This window comes from Accipiter gentilis, chromosome 4 (assembly GCF_929443795.1).
Source record: "Accipiter gentilis chromosome 4, bAccGen1.1, whole genome shotgun sequence".
NCBI lineage: Eukaryota > Metazoa > Chordata > Aves > Accipitriformes > Accipitridae > Astur > Astur gentilis.
Window position 1 is genome coordinate 47,946,987 of NC_064883.1, and position 16,840 is coordinate 47,963,826.

Sequence of the window (16,840 nt, forward strand, 5' to 3'; positions counted from 1 at the left end):
CCCGGAGGGCATCCTGGTGAGCAGGTGGGCAGCAGAGGTAGGCTGGATGCACCATGTGTAGCCTCAGGCGAGAAAGTTCAGGTCCCCTGTGGCATCCAGACTGGGAGATGAAGGTGCCTCACACCTGTTCCAAGCGTAGTCCTGTTGAACAGTATCAGTAATTTATATTTATAAAACTGAAGTCTGATTCTATTAGGTTTATCTCTCTTAATTGTCAAGGGTGAACTATTTCCCTGTGGATAAATAGCAACAGAAACACCCTACTAGTGTGTGTCAAATGTAGTAGAAACCAGAGATAGAAGAGCTGTGATGCCGCATCCATTCCCAGCCTTGAGGACACCAGCTGCATGCCAGACCTCTGCATGGGGCAGCTCCTGGCCACTGCCTGTAGCCCTCTCTGCCCCACGGTTGGATGTTTGTGTTGCCACACAGAGACAGACCAAGCCCCAGAGACCGAGCCAGGCTGAAACGGGAGAGCAGAGGCTAGGCTGGAGTGGGAGAAGGGCTTACCAAGTCACAGGCAGTCCCCACTGCTGGAGGGTGCTGCCCTTGTTAGATGCTGTGATTGCTTTCTTAATTTCAGGTGCCACAAAACACGGAAATTGGAGGTTAGGACTTAGCGGGAGACACTGGCTTGTTGCAAAGAGGACAGCAAGCTGCCCAGGGCAGAAGCAAGCTGGGAGCGGAGCTGCCATATGTGCCCTGTGGGCGGGTGGACACTGGAGAGGCAGGAGTGTATTTCAGAGAGGGTTAACAGTGCAGTGAGGGCTCCTGCGCCTCGTTGCCTTCCCCGGAGTCTGCATTTTTATGCTGATTGGAAGCCTGCGCTGTGTGTGCTGCTGAAATTGAATGTCAGGCTTTTGATTTTGTTGCTGGTCTCTAATGAAATTTGACATTTAATGGTGAGTGCAGCGGCAGCGTGTGTGTGTGTGATCGGAGCTTGATTAGCGCGCTCTAATTGACAGTAATTAGGCAGCTCCCTGATTGTTTCTAATTCTGCTATTAATTGTAAGGAACAGTATGATTGAGGATAAATTTGGTGCGTTGCTGCTGGGGATGCAGCTTCTTCAGCTCCGTATCGGAAGCCTATTGAGACCATCATGCTTAGGTTCCTAAGTGTGGCAACCCCAGTCACCTCGTCTGGCAGAGCAGTGCTGTGGGGGATCGATGCTTCTGCAGCAGTACTGCAGATCCCGGGACCTGGATCTGCACCTGGGGAGCTGAAAACACCTCCTGGGACTGTCCCTTCCCAAAACACACGCATTGCCCTGTGAGGACACTGCCATTGAGCAGTATGCACAGGGACGTGCGCCGAGAGGCTGGCATGTCAGGCTGCCCCCAGTGATGCCGCTGCGCTTGTGCCGGCTACGTAGGTGCCAGCACTGTCTCGGTGTGATCATCCCAGATGAATCCCAGTGCAGAGCGTGTCCAGCCTGACCCTGCCCAAGGAGCCTGCCAGCCCTGAGCTGGAGCGGGTGTCGGAGCTGCCCCATGCAGCGGGGCTGAGTGCGGGTGCTGTCCTGTCTCATGGGGCTGTGCATTTTGAGCCAGGCAGAGCATTGGGGCTGTCTCCAGGACACTTGGTTGTCTCTAGAAAGAATAGACTGTCACTGTCTTGCTGTACATTACTTTCTTTATCTTTGTTCCCAGCTAACGGTACTGCCGATTCTCTCAGCTCCAGCCCAAACATTTCCAGTGCTGCCAGCCCCAAGCTGGAGCCACCTCCATCACCACATGCGAACAGGAAGAAGCATCGCAGGAAAAAGAGCACAGGGACGACCCGGCCTGATGGCCCCAGCACAGCAGCAGAAGGTAGGAAAGGTCTTCTGCCTGGGGGGCAGCTCTGCGCGCCGGGCACCCAGGAGTCCTGCTGGGGCTTGTCAGGTCCCGGGGCTTGGAGCGCTCCTCATCCAAGCCAGCTTGTGCTTAGGCAGAAAGGAGCAACCAGCCCCTCTTGATCTGCCCTTGATTTCTCACCTGCAGTGGAAGCAGGACTGCCATCATGCCCATGACTGCATATACTATTAGTGCTAATAATAATTACTAACTGTGTTAGCAGAGCAGAGCACACCACATAGTTAAGGCGTACTCGACTATGCTTAAGGTGCGCAGACACTTTCTACCACAAGAAAGAATCTGTTTCTGTTGGCCTGTAAATTTGCCAAACTCTCATCTTTTAAAAGTCCTATGCTGGCCATCTGCCTCAAGCTGAGGGTCTTTAGGAAAAGTTTATCTACTTCAGGAAACCAATTGAAGACATATACATTGCTTTGCCTATGCTAAAAGTACTGATGTTTTTTCTGTTGAGATATTTTGGTGTCTCTGGTTTTTGAAGAGGGACCCAAGCTTGGCAGGGAGCCTGCAAGGCATAGGGAAGTGCATTTTGCTATGAAAAGACATCCAAATTTGTCCAGGTAGAGAGATCAGCTTGGCAAACACGTTCTCCAAAGCCTGTATCTACGATTAGCCTCTGTGGAAAAAGTGATCCTCAGTCTTTAAGATTTGACTTTATCCTAGGTCATCCTGTCCCACAGCACTCAGTAAGCTTTTGTAGTAAACCGAAGTAAAGATTTAATTCAGATGGCTAAAGGCAGGGGGAGAGGGGTTAAGTACAAGTGTTTGAAACTAATAGCTACTGTAAACCAAACCAGAACATTTTAGCCTGTACATTTGTTAGGCTGTACCTAACAAGGCGTGCTGTGGCTGTCCTGGCATCTTGCTCCAAATCACAGGTCAGCCTGTAGTCCAGCAGCCCAGGTTTCCCATGGCAGAACAACTCTTCTGAGGTTCTCTGTCTTAGAAATGTTGTGGTGATGATCTGCAAAGGAGTTTGGCAGTTCTGTTGTAGTTATCTTCATCTGAAAACCACTGAGTTTAGGTGTCGTGGTTTAACCCCATCCAGCAACTAAGACTTCGCCTTTGCGTTTGTTGATTCAGGCATCTTGAGCATCATTTGAGTCTATAATAGACACTGGATGTCTCACAGAAAGCAAGAAGTATTATCTGTATTTACGTTTTGTTAAACAACTGATGCGTTCTTAGCTATGGGTATATGTTGTCTCTTCAGACACATTATGGCCCTTCCAGACACCAGCTCTCAGTTTGCAGTTCTCAGTCCAGTGCTTTGGCAAAAAGAAAGAGAGACATGTATTCTTTATATGTCTGAAAAGTGGGATACCAAAAAGTAGAATGACTTTGCACCGACACGTGAGACTAAGAAAGCGCGTGCTAAAGTACTGTGTCTCATCCTGGAAATAATACTCCAAGAGAGCATGGAAATACTGGGCAGAGTTGTAAAGAAGGTCCCAAAACAGTCTTGGGTCTGATGAATGTATTTATGATGTGGACATTAAGGTATTCAGCTTACCAGAATGAAGACTGAGAAGCGAAGGACTGATGTTTTCAGTACTTACAGAGAAAGAAGTCTGGTCCTGCAAGGCTGTTCAGCATAGCTGACAGGTGCATGAGAAGGTGCAGAGGCTGGGATCTCAAGTTACACAAAAGTGAATACAATTTCTTAGTAGAAAAGGTAATTAAATGTGGGCACACTTTTATGGAGCAGTAATATGGACTAACCACTGCTCAAAGTATCAAAATTAAATTAGTTGCTTTTCTACAAGACGTGTGTGATTCTGCATCGAGGTGGGCAGACCAGCTGATTGTCACCCTCCTCCTTGGATGCCAAATCCATGAATCTTGGAGCCATCCCAGTTTTTTTGTCATTTCATAGGGAATTTTTCTGGGGGGACACATGCTCACTCTTGCTGTCCTTCCCTGTTTGGCAGTATCCTTGGAAGGTGGAGTGACCAAGGCTGCAGATAGTGGGGATGTGGTGCCACGTGATGTGTATGAGGGCATCAGAATACTTTCTGTTATTCCCTGCCCTGGTCCTTGACCATGTTGGTGTGCTGGGAAGAGGTCTGGTGCTATCTGCAGTGATATCCAGGCCTTGTCTTGTGTTGATACAGTTAATTTAGAGCCCTGTCAGGTGTTGGAGTAATGTAATTTTTTCCTACAATGTGCATTACTTCGCATTTATCAACATGGAACTTCATTTGCCACTGAAGTGTCAGTTACCAAACTTCATTTGTCACTGCACAGACCTTGCACGCGGTTGCTCCTCCTGCTGCCAGAAGCCTCTGGCACCAGAACCGAGAGCAGGAAAAATACCTCCCCAGTGATCTACGGTACTGCTGCTGCTGGGACACGTGGCAGCAGGCTGCTTAGCCTGCTCCAGTGCAGCAGTGGAAAGGGAGCAGTGAGGACGCCATGCGAGGAGTTAGGAGAGCACAGCAGAGGCAGGAGGGGCACAGCAGAGCGGAGCAAGCATCTGTGATCTGCGATCACATAAGCAATCCAACCTCTCTGTCTCCAGCTTGAATCCAGTCCTTCCAAGTCCCTGTGTCCTCCTTCAGTCAGTCAATAGGTGCAGTATCCACTGGCTCAGCACTGTTGTTGCGCAGAGATGACAAGAGCCTGCTGCTCCCAGGCTCACGCCAGGTCAGAGTAGTCCCATGCAGCGTCTTCCACGTGGGGTATTGTGCGGTGGGTTTTCTGGCTTTTTGGCTGGCTTTTCAAAAACTTGCCTTCTGTTTATTTTTTATGTAATCTGCTGTATTAGAAAACTGATCTGATTGCAAAATTGGGCTTCCAAAGTCTGGGTCAGTTCTGCCATCCTCACGGGTCGCCCTGCATCATCAGCACCTCCTTGGGAGGCCAGGCTGTGCATGCTGCGGGTCCGGAGGGGCTGCAGGCAGCACCCGTGCCAGCGGTGCCATGCTCCACGTCTGCGGGAGCCAGCCGCTGCTGCTGTGTGGAGGCAGCACGCACTTAGAGGTTCACAGCTTGGTCCTACTGTAGCCAGGCCAGCGTTTCAGTAGCAAACAGCCGTATACCCCGTTTTGAGGAGGGGGGGACATGTCTGTCTGAAAGGGCCCTCGTACATCCCTGTGCTCAGCACAAATCGCGGAGCTGAATCACGCGCACCTTTTCAGGCAGATGATCCCCTGCCTGCCATACGTCTGATTTGCACTGGGTCTCCCTGCCTGTGGTACCCCCCTTGGGAGACTCGTTTTGTCTGTCTCCTGCTCCAAGCACTGAGCCTGCTCCCGAGAGCTGGTGCAGCTCAGGGCATCGTGGCAGCTCATCACCAGGACCAGGCAGCCCAGGGCAGATGCAGAGGAGTGACTGTGGGACTGATGCTTTGGTTGTCTGCTTTCTAGCCACTCATGGTGAGCACTAGACTGGAGTCACAGCCAGGTCACTGTCCTGCATGGCAGCCTGCATTAGAAGTGGAAACTGGCAGCAAGCAAATAAGAGATAATGAGCCTCTCTGTGAGGTCCCATCCTGACATCTTAATGGTCAGTGATTGGTTCCAGCTGTGAAACTGGGGCCGAGCATTGCCCCACATCATGGGCATGACTGATGACTTATGTCATGGACTGCTGTCCATAAGTATGTCTGATTCTTTCTTGAATCTCTTTTAGCTGCTTTTGAACAGTTACAGCAGGTTTTTTCACAGCAGGATAATCTGAGCTTTTTGCTTTCGCATAGTCAATGTGGTGAAAGTGTAAAAATCGCTGTTCATAGAGCAGGGCTGCCGTGCCGTGTGGTAGAGCTACCATCCCTTGTGGTGCTCATCCCGCTGTGCAGGGTAGACTGTCTTGGGAGGAGCGTGGGGGACAGCCCAGCGACCGGCTGTGCTTTCCATGAGCTCACACCAGCGTGACCGCGCCAGTGTGGGGAGCACCGCTGCTGGAACCCCCCAAAGCCTCCTGCCAGGAGACCTCAGCAGCTGCATCGGGCCAGGCACGGTGTTAGGCTCAGCCCTCCATCGCAGCATCTCTCCCAGGCACAAGGAGCAACAGCAGGGGAGAGCGGAGGAGCAGGCGGCTTGGGCCGCGGCCAGGCTGCCTTCGGATGCACCCAGCCCGACGCCTGCGTGTGCAGGGCACGAGCGTCTCAGGTTAGCATCCTGGGAAAGTTGGTGAGGTCTGGGGATAAATTGCCATCAGTTTATCTCATTTAGGAGGTAATCAGAGCCAGGGACGTGCGGAGCAATTGAATCTTAGTTGTTCTGAAGTATCATAAATCAAACGAGCTGTTGCTTTTTTACATGGTCGCATGTTAAAGAGAGCGCAGTGTCAGGTTGCTAGGGAGCATCAGCAAACTATGGCAAGCGTGGTATTGGGCTGCCGGGGATGTCACCAAACCGGAGAGTGCGGCTCAGGCTGTCAGGGAGCACCCACAGGCTGGCAAACGTGGTGTCAGGCTGTCAGGGGACGTCGTCGCAGCAGCCCCGGGAAGAGCTCGTCACCATGGTGGGGTTGCAGCATCAGCCTGCAGGGATGATCAGGAAACTCTGCTCAGCAAAGCGCTGCGGCCAGGAGTGCCCCGTCCTGCCACAGACAAGCCCAGAGCCCCTGCTGCTGCCGCACCTCCTCTGTGCCGGGACCTCTGGCTCCCGGTTCGGGCAGCCGGGAGGGCCCGGGGAGCCACCAGGCACATCTGATGGCAGCAGCACCTTTGCGACGCTCCCTACGCCAGCATCCCCATGGCTGCCAGAGCTCCGGGGATAATGAACTTCTCATGTGCTTAAAGAGTGATGCAGGGTGCATGGCGAGAAGCTGACAGCCCCTTAATGTGCTTCTCAGTGGCGGCCAAACGACGCGGTTTTGTCTTTGTTTTTTAGTTTTAAAACCCACGGGAAATTGATGGCCAGTAAAGAGTTGTGTTGGGGCGATGTGCGTGATTAATACCAACTGTCAGGGGCTGTCGGAGGCCGATCTCCGCGAGCTGGGAGTGCAGGGCTGAGCTGCGCTTACCAGATTGCTGGGGATTCCAGCTGCTATTGCTCAGCTCCTGCTGCCCCACGCAGCTTGTGTCACCCGTGCGCTCCCTTCCACCAAGGCTCTTAATTCAGTGCTAACAAGTCACTCCTGCTCATTACAGACCCCGCAAGCTCCCTGCTCCATCCTGGCAGGAGGAAAGCAGCCTGTGCCTGGGCATCGCCACGCCACAGCTGGTCCCCCATCTCCATCGGCTCCACACCCTCCTCGTTCTGTGGTTCCTTGGGGGACCTTGTACAGCTCCGTGTTGCCCCTCATGTGCAGACCCATAACCCCGCTGGTGCATCTTGCAGCAAGCCTCCACATGCACCAGGAAGCCCACGCCGTCCATGCGGTCCCTCCTGCGCCCACAGTGTGACCCCCTCCGCCCCCAGGGCATGCATGCACCCCGCATGGCCCTTCTGCTGCCTCCCAGCCCCACTGCGCTGTGTGCAGACGCTGCACCCCATATGGCATCCGCCCCCCCCCCCATACATAGAAACAACACTCCTGGTCCCTTGTGGTGACACCCTCTGCACGTCACAGCGTGCCCTGCAGTGTCCCTCAGGAGCACCTTCTCTTCCTGACACGCAGGCTCAACTGCCTTTGCTGTCCTTCCCCACACATGCCCACACACGTTTGGTACCCCACAGCGTGTCCTCTGTTGTACAGCTGAGTTTGCCCATCTCTGCCGGTGTCGCTGCTCAGAGCCCTCCCCGGCCCAGCGTGCCCCTTGGGGACAGAGCAGGCAGTGGGGTGGTGGGAACGTGCCGGCTCAGCTTGGGGGTCTGGGGGCACTGGGACAGAAGGCGCTGTGGGGTCTCCATAGCAATGTTGCTGCGGCTCTCCTGGCGGCTTGTTGCTGTGGAGGGGGCCTGTCCCCGTTGCACTAATACAGGTTAGGAATATTGGGTTTAATGATCTGCAAAATGAGGAGGCAGCGAGCTGACATTTACGAATGGTGCTGCATCCTTCTCTTCCCAGACGCCTGCTAATTTGTTGATATCCCAAACACCTCATAATGATGTGGTACAGTGGCAGCTTGCAAACAAGCATCCCGAGGCTGGGGGGCCTGCAGACGGCCCTGCTCCTGGACACTCTTCACAGACTTGGCAGCAAGAGAGCAGAGCTGTGGGCCAGGGACTCCCTGCACCAAAGGCAGGACCAGCCCTTGGTTCCCTGCCATGTGCCCCCACATGCTGGAATTACACACCCCCCCCCGCCTCTTCCCTGTGTGACCACCCACTCGCGAGGGCATCCAGAGGCACCTCTGCTACACCAGCTCAAAGTGGGAGAATGGACGGGAGGAGAAGTGCGAAGGGAGAGACTGGATGTGACTGGGAGTCGAGGGGGGGGGAAGCGGAGGTGAAAAAGGAGACTTATGCTTCAAGAGCGCAGCGTGGCTCAGTGTGAGCTCTGCTTCTCGTTTTGCTGATGTTGAGTGGGATCCCGCTCCTCCTTCCTGGACCTGCTGGGGTGCAGGGGGAGGCATCCTACACCATCCTCCATGCAGGGCAGGGGCTGCATCCCATCGGCTCAGGGAAGGAGCCAGCTGGGGAGCCGGCTGGCATGGAGGGCTCTCCCTGCCTGGTGTGCTGGTGTGGAAGTGCTCCCGCCCATCCCCTATGTTGAGCTCCATCCTGTCCAGCCCACTGGGGTGGGAAGTTCTGCCCTGTGTCCTGTGGGCTGGCGTGGGGGAGCTCTGTCCGGTGCCCTGTGTGGGGAGGGAATTGCAGCCCTGTGTCTTGAGTGCTGGGAGAAGCACAATCCCGCCGTGCTGGGTGAGGAGCATCGCACCGCATGATGCACAGCTGGTTTGTGTCCTGGTGCTTGAGGGATAGGGGAGCATCCCGCCCCATATTGCTGCTAGTGCTCTGAGAGTGCTGCCCCAGCCCTGTGGGGGGGGCACCTTGCGTACGTGTGAGGGATGTGGCCAACCTGTCCCACTGCAGCTCCCCGGGGAGGCACACTGGCCTGGGGTTTCACGCCGCACCCCAGGGAGAAGCAGGGTGTCCGTGGGAAGGAGGTGGGAAGTGCCATTCCCTTGACTCCATGTTGAGATCCTTGCAGTGGGGTCTCTGGGCTGGCCTCTTCTGCACTGATGCAGTGTGTAGTCTGAGCTCTTCATAGAGCAGGACGGATCCCTGCGCCCAGCCGTGTGCTGAAGCTATGGTGGTTTTAGCCGCCCCGATGTACCACCTCTGCTCAAAGCTGTGCTTCCCCCCACTGAGAGCAGAGAGAAGGGCCTTGGCACGAGCCGTAAGGGCAACACTCCCGGGATGCCACTGCTTCCCTTCCTCTCTGTGCTGCTTCTACTCTCCAACATCCCCTGCTGCTTCTGCAGGTGACAGTGACAGATTCACTGGTCTGCTGGGCGTCTCAGCTCTTGGGCCCCTTTGGGCAGCAGAGCTCTGTCCCACCCTGGCGTCTTGGTGGGTCTCTTCCCTTTTACCTTCTTCCTATCACTTTGTGCTGGTTCCTGGCAGTGCATAGAGGATGTCTCCGTTCCCCCATTTCTTCCCAGTCCTGTGGTGCTCATCTGCTGGCCCTGAGGAGATGCTTCGTCGCAAGGCTGGCCTGCTGGCAGTGGGGGCTGCTGGCTTCCCCCCTCTCTAGCACAGCAGGCTGGTGAAGGGTAACTCTGCAAGGGCTGATCACCTCGCTGCAGTTGCTGCAGAAGTCTTCAAGCCCACTCAGCTTGGTGACTCAGTTGCTAGTCAGGTCTGAGTGCCACACAGCCCTGGCCCGTCCTGGCCACTGTGCAGTGCCCTCGCTAATTTTGCTCTCATTTGGAGCACTCATTGCTGGGCGGCATTGGAGCTGGGTCATGGGGTTAACGCCCATTAGCAGAGCCGGCTCGCACCGAACTCTGCTCAGCAACTCTTCACGGAGCTCAGTCTTTAAAACATCATCAAAAAATCATCAAGAGAGAGAGAGACAAGCGCGTTCATTTCCACTGCCCACTAATTCTAATGGAGCTGGCGTAATGGACTCCCACCAGCACGCCTGCAGGCAGCCGTAGGGCCAGGGAGACGAGCTCTGCCTTCTGGCCCTGGGATAGCCCCTCTACCCCGAGGCGGCTGGAAAGGGCTTCCCGCTCCTGTAGGAGTGGCTTCCTCCAGGACCTTAGCCCTGATAAGTCTGAGCTGGTGAGCTCTGGGGCTCTTCTGGCCACCCGAAAGGAGCCTGTCCCCTGCACGTGGTGCAGGGAAGGGTGTTCTGCCAACTCTGCTTCAACAGAGGTAGTTCAAATCCTTCTGCCTGTGTCCTCTACTTTGTGCTACTCTTTCATCTGGCCAGAAATGCCCCTGCCACATCAGAAACCTGTGCCTCTCCCCAGAAAAATCTGAGAAAGCCCCTTTCCCTGAAGCTATTGCTTAAGTCTGATTCAACTTGTACAGGCCCCCCCAGGAGCTCAAGAACTCATCCCAGACCGTCCAAGAAGCTGGGCCTGCACACTGTTCAAAGCTGCTCTGAGTCCTCGATTCCCTTCCCAGCTCTGCCAAACCCTGCGTGCGAATCCAAGTGAGCAATCCCGCAGCTGCCCGCTTTCCGGCCATAGCCATGCCATGCTCAAGCCTCCAAGGAGGTCTGACCCGGCAGTGCTGTCCTGTGTTGCTGCAGGGAGAGAGGTGGTGATTTTGCTTGCAAAAGAAGCCTTGGTGTGGAAGAAAAGCTGTCGTCCTTTGTTAGCGCTTCCTGGGCTCTGCTGAGAGCAACAGGCCCTTTGTTCAGAGTAAAGCTGGAATCCATGAGGCACAAAGGAGGAAGGGGAATGGAGGTCCTGTGGCTTGCAAAGCCGGCGCTAGGGCTTTGGTCTGACTGGGACCGCTGCCAGGGCTGGGATCGGGCAGCCCCATGCTCCAGGATGCCCCTGAGCTGTGATGCTGGGAAAGTCCGTCTGAGGGGGGTTGGAGCCCCAGAAACCTTGCTGTTTGCCCGTGGTCAGGTGTGGGCAGCCCAGCAGGGACCCCAGCAGGCAGAGCTGCCTGCGCCTCCTCTGTGAGCATCCTGAGCAGAGGACTGGGAGATATACAGTTCCCCCCGCCCCAGCACAGCACCTGAGGCAGAGACACCTCAGAGGAGCACCAGCGAGCCCTGTGTGGGAGCCTTGGGGCAGGCAGGCACTGCAGGGCTGGCGTTCGCTGCCTTGTCTCTGCTGGGAAGCACACTGGCTCAGGAACGCTTGGGCTGGGATTCCTGCCTGCGTGTTTGGTGGGGAGGTACTGAGCAAGCGAGAGAAAGGAACAAGGAGGGTGGAGTCATGTGAGCCCATGGCAGAAATCCCATGTCCCAGGGGCTGTGCCGACCTGCTTGCTGCTGTTTCAGTGGCAGCAGAAGCAGCTCAGCAGCAGGGAGCACTTGAAGTGCATCCAGTACTTGCCAGGTCCAAGCGGGCTTTGCAACACACTGACAGCTGCCACAGGTGGCTCAGACCGAGGGTGGGAGAGATTTAAGGAGAATAGGGCCCATTCTGATATATTGGGGTGCCCCAGGAGTGGCTTTGTTGGTCGCTCCTCCAACGGCGTGGCCTGATCCAAGATCTGGGAACTGCAAATGCTCCCTCAAGCACCTGGGCAGTCACTGCCCCCCAGGAAAAAAAGCCACTCTTTCCTTCCTGTCTATTAATGCTTCGCCTTGGGCAGCAATCGGTTCTGCAGCTCTCAGGGCTTGATCCCTGCTCTCTTGCAGCCTCCTGCAGAGGGAGAAGGAACTGTCTCAGAACAGCTGGAGCACTCGAGTCCCTGGACTGCAGATCCCAGTCACAGGTTGGGATGGTGGAAGAGGTGGCAGCAGCTGCTTGCTCACGGGTGGGCTGGAGCTGAGCAGGGGCTGGGCAGGTCCCGCTGAGTGCGGTGGTAGTAGGTTCCTGCGTCGCCTGACTGCTGGCTCCCATCAGTGGTTGGGTGCTCCCTGCCCATGTCCAGGGTCTGGCAGTGCTCACAAAGAGGATGGTGCCAGCTAGGCGAGGGGACAGTGGCTTTAGCCTGGCTGTTGTCTGGTTACCAATTTCTTCTCCCAGAAGCTACCAGCTGTATATTTTCCAAGAATCTTCTTTTTGAGCTGGGATTTGGTGTCCTTGGAGCCTCCACAGCAAATATCCTTAGGGTAGGAGGCATGTTGCCTGCAGGGAGCTCCCCAGAGCAGGGACTGTGGGGTCTCTTCTGTGGCTGAGAGCTGGAGGAAAGGGCGAAGTGCTGGGCAACCTTGATGTCCTGGTTAGGCAAGTGCATCGCAGAGAGGAGGGGAGTCCAGCAGCGTGACTGGCTGCCAGCACCTTGCAGTCTTGTCCTCCTCCTGATGCCCCAGAGTTTCTCCTTCCCAGCAGGAGAAAGGCAGTTGCAGACATCTTTCCTCAGAGGAAGAGTCCCAAGCTGATTCTGTGGTGAAATGAGTGAAACAGCCTCCCCTTCCCATCTGGGAAAGGCAAGCCAGTTGGCACTTCACCTGGAGAGCCTTTTTCCCTGGAATTATTTGATCCTCCCAGGGGTCTGCTGGTGTGGAGACCAAGCCTTGCATTCCTGCACCAGTCCATTTCATCAGCGCTAATTATCTCCAAGCCCCCATCGCTGCTGCTGGGATCTGTGCAGGACACACCGTGGAGTGGTCTCAGCCATGGCAAACGGCAGGCTTCTTTCCAACTAAATGTCACTCATGCTTTTAGCCCCCATGAAATACAAGATCCTGAGCCCGCTGCATGAGTATCATGACACTCTCCACCGTGGCACAGTAGCAGAAGCAGCATTTTACCCTCAGGTTGTTCTGGGGTAAGCAGCTGTGCATGATGGAAAGAGATAAGAGTTGGGTGCTGTGCCCAGTACTTGTTAATGCAGGTGGCGGTGCCTGCGAAGGAAACGAGAGCCTGGAGAGAGCACTTACAAGAAAGGAAGGGCTGTGCTCTCCCGCCACCCCCGTCGAAGCTGTCTTTCCTCAAGGAGACTTCCCATGGCTGCACCCATTTTCTGAGAGTGTTTTTTGACACGGTCTTGCTCAGCCAGTGCCAGGCAGCCCAGCAGCAGCTGAGGTTGACCATGCCCTTGGTGGGACCTGGCTGGTGGTCTCTGCACCCATTCATTAGCTCTGCTGGGGTGCTGCGGGCTGCAGCAAGTTCCTCAGTCATTGCCCTCTTGCTGCTTCCTTCTACAGTAAGAGACTCTTCTGGCCGCAGCTTGCAGGGGAAGTTGGGCAGAAGAAAGAACCCCCACCAGACCCCCTCCGCTCGCCTCCCCGTGTCTGCCCCAGCGGGCACAGACCCCGCCAGGCTGGAGGCCAGCACAGCTCTGCCTTGCTGTGGAACCAGGCTGGTCCCCTTGGCCTCCTTGCTGTCTCTGGAGCTGTGCAGTTGACTCCCTGCTTTTAATAGAGAGCTGGGAAGGCACATTATGGAGATGAGGGTGTTATTTGCATAACGCTAATTAGGTAATTACAAATCATTTTGCTATGAGCTGAAGCGTGTGCTGTGACATAACGTTTATTAGTCATTCCATTCAGGCCCCGCTTAGTTAAGTCATTTACTGCACTAACTACTGAAGTTGGCAATAAAAGGTAAATGCTGGTGGTGCTCGGGTGCAAAGATGAGACATGTAGGGCACCCCATGTAAAGCTGAGGCCCATGCACCCGCTCGGTGCAGCCCGTGGCAAGGGCTGGCAGGGCAGAGCCCAGATCTGGCAGCCCAGACTCAGGGGGGCATTACAGCAATCGGAGCAGTAGCCAGCAGGGGAGACCACATTTTAAGCCTTGGTTTTCAGCAGTCTCTTGGTTGTTTTGGGGCTGTTTCCTTAGGCCCAGGGGGCCTGAGGTGCTTTCACACATTTTCACTGTCCCCCATCTCTCTGCTCCTGGCTCTGCCACCCAGCGCAGAGGTGCCCGTGCTCTGACACCCTCCCTGGAAACCTACCAGGCAGCCTGCATTTGTAGGGATGCTAACACTTACATTTGTACCCAGCCTGTAAGTGCCTGGTGGTCTGAGCAACCCTTGGGGCTCACAAAAACTGTCTTCCCTGAAGATGGAAAGTCAGGAATTTTTCCCCACGTGTTTCACGGCCAGAGAAGTGCTTTAATATTGAGGCTGTATCTTCTGGAGTTGCTTGCGGGGCGCAGATGCCGGTGCTGCACAGAGGAGAGGCTGAGGAGCAGGTTGCCTGGCTGTGCCCTCCCGGGCACTTTGCCCTGCACGTGCCCCTGCTGCCCACTGCCGTCCACACACCTCATGGAAGCAGCTCTGCTTGGCCGACTTCCAGGGACCCCCGTGGCCACCAGCTTCCCCAGTTTGGGAGCCAGAGGCCATCTGCCCAGCAGGGCACTGAGAGGTGCCAGAGCTGAGAATGGCATCACTCTTGCCTCTCCATGGCTCCCGCCTGGGTCTCTCTGACTTAATGCCTCTTTATGGGAAAACAGCGGCTGTGCCCTGTTGTGTGGGTCCGTGGAGCACCCAGGCACTGAGGGCTTCCCGAGCAGGATCCCTGCCCTGCTGCGCTCCTCAGCTGGCGATGATGCCCCTTCTCAATGCACAGGTCTGTGAAGAGCTGCCTTTGAGCCCACTGCATGGACCCTCCTTGCATCTCCTGATTCAGTGTGCAGGGCCCTGTCCCGCTAAAGCCGCTCATCAGCAGGCACCAAGCACTCCGTGGGCTCTTGGGGGTGATGGGGCTGTTTGGGGGGGCAGCACCTCTGCGGAGGAGCTGATTTCACTGCTCAAGAGGTCAGCAGCTTTTTCCAAGGTGGGACATAGAGGGCATGGAGAGCAGGGCACAGACAGCTTCCAGGAGTCCAATGCTACACCCTCCTGGGTTTCCTGGCCCGGGATGATGGGGGAACGAGGCTGCAGGTGTTCGTGTGCAGCAGGAAAAGCAAGCCCACGCTAGTAGAGCTGGCACGCAGGGAGCTGTGCAAGCAGCAGGAGTGATGGCCTGGCGCAGAGCTCTGGTTCCTCCCTGCAGGCACTCTCCGCCTGCACTTCCCTGTCCCAGTCCCCCCGGGGGCCACTGCTGCAGGCGATCCTGCCCGTGCACGGGCACAGCAGTGGCCCGGAGGGATCTGTCTGTCTGCTCACGCCCTGCGAGGCTGGCAGACCCCCTCATTCCCTGACCCATGTCATGGCACACCTTTCTTTTCCAGAACCAGATGAGCCATTTGAGTTCATTATCGTGTCCCTGACGGGCCAGACGTGGCTCTTTGAGGCCTCAACGTCAGAAGAGCGAGAGCTTTGGGTCCAGGCCATTGAAAGCCAGATCCTGGCCAGCCTGCAGGGCTGTGAGAGCAGCAAAAATAAGGTAAGAGGCCTTGGCCGAGTTCTGCTTTGTTCCCTCCTCTCTGCCACCTGCTTTGCTGTATCCATCCCTGTCCAGGCTTCCCTGTCTGTCCGGGCTGGATCCTGTCCTGATCTCTCTGCTCCCAGTCAGGTTTGAATCCCATCTCTGGGACTGTGCTCCACCTCAGGTGTCCTGTCACTTCTCTGAGCTCCCTGTCATCTCCCGAGCCTGGCTCCGGCCCCACGGAGCTCTCTGCATCCCGCCAGGGCTGGATCCTCCGCTGTCCGCTCCCTCCTTGGACAGCTCTGCCTTTTCGCTCCCCCTTCCAGCCCACCATCCCCTGCTCCTCTGACACACAGCGGGCTAGGAATCGATGTTCCCTCCAGACCCCGTCCTCTGAGCCCCCGCGCTGGACACCACTCCTGCAGCAGCGCCTGCGGGGTGCCTGCTGAAGCGAGGTGCTGGCAGCTACCCGACAGGCTCTTGGGCTGGTGATGAGAGGACACGTGGCAGGGCGGTTGGCCTTGAGTAAATGGGGTTCCCGTGCATTTTGTTTCAGGCTCGGCTGGGCAGCCAGAGCGATGCGCAGGCCATGCAGGCCGTCCGCACCGCACGTGGGAACAGCTTCTGTGTGGACTGCGACGCACCAAGTAAGAAACAGTGGGGAGAAACTGGGAGGTGGGGCTGCTCACCCAGGGAGGGGAGAGGGACTCCATCCCAGCCACCTCCTCTCTTACCCCAGAGAGACGTACACCGTGGGGCTGTCTCGTCCTCTCCTGCAGTGGGCCCATTCTTCAGGCATGGGCTACTGACCCACCTGCCACGCTGGTCTGTGGCCCCTTACTCACCAGCCTGGGGGCCTTGCCTCTCTGTGCTGCTGGGGCACTGGGCTCAGAAGGGATCCGCTGGGCAGGTGGCTGCAAATACGTGTCTCCTGGATCATAGGAGACAGGCTGGTGAGTGCATGCTGGTATTTAACTCTCCCCCACTGATGTTGCTGCCCTCAGACCCGGACTGGGCAAGTCTGAACCTGGGCTCCCTCATGTGCATTGAGTGCTCTGGGATCCATCGCAACCTGGGCACCCACCTGTCCCGCGTGCGCTCCTTGGACCTGGACGACTGGCCTAGCGAGCTTCTCATGGTCATGACAGCCATCGGCAATGCCCTGGCCAACGCTGTCTGGGAAGGAGCAGTGGAAGGCTACCCCAAGCCCACCCCTGACAGCAGCCGGTAAGGGAGATTGGGAACTGCAGATATGCTGCTCAAACGACCACACCAGGAGGCTTAAGGGCACCGCAGGAGGTTGGGAGCAGCCATCCAGTCAAACAGAGAGGTGGGCAGGAATCCTCGAGGTACTCCAGTGTTCGGGGTCCTGCCTGCTCTCTGGGCCGTGGAGGCCCTCTCCCACCGTCCTGGTGGGCTAGCAGGGCTTCATAGCCAGCCATGGCCATGCGGTGACTGCTGGAGCTGTGGCTGGCTGCAAAGCAGAAGGGGTTAACAGAGATGGCTTGGCAGCGTTGTGCTGGTCTCAAGGGTGCGTCCCTTTCAGGCCCTTGTCTGTCCCTATCGGAGCGACTCTCCTGTCACTCATCCCAACAAGAGCCCATTCTGCAGCTTATCAACGGATAAGAGCGGGTCAGGGGGCGGCAGGAGTGAGCATGCTCCGCGCAGGGCATTGATGGCCGCCCGCCAGATGCAGATGGATAGAATGGCAGCAGATAGCAGCGGCACGGCACACATCGATCTGCCCAGCCCCGCA

The 16,840-nt window shown here is 56.2% G+C and overlaps 1 protein-coding gene across 2 annotated transcripts in view; it reads left to right on the top strand.

Moving 5' to 3' along the window:
• AGAP3 (ArfGAP with GTPase domain, ankyrin repeat and PH domain 3) overlaps positions 1 to 16,840 on the top strand; it is a 152,079-nt gene that overhangs the window by 132,671 nt on the left and 2,568 nt on the right. For both annotated transcript variants that reach the window (XM_049798296.1, XM_049798295.1), the window contains exons 13-16: positions 1,651 to 1,812; positions 14,948 to 15,102; positions 15,641 to 15,731; positions 16,089 to 16,311. In XM_049798296.1, the coding sequence (XP_049654253.1) occupies positions 1,651 to 1,812; positions 14,948 to 15,102; positions 15,641 to 15,731; positions 16,089 to 16,311 (631 nt within the window). The remainder of the gene's footprint in view (positions 1 to 1,650; positions 1,813 to 14,947; positions 15,103 to 15,640; positions 15,732 to 16,088; positions 16,312 to 16,840) is intronic.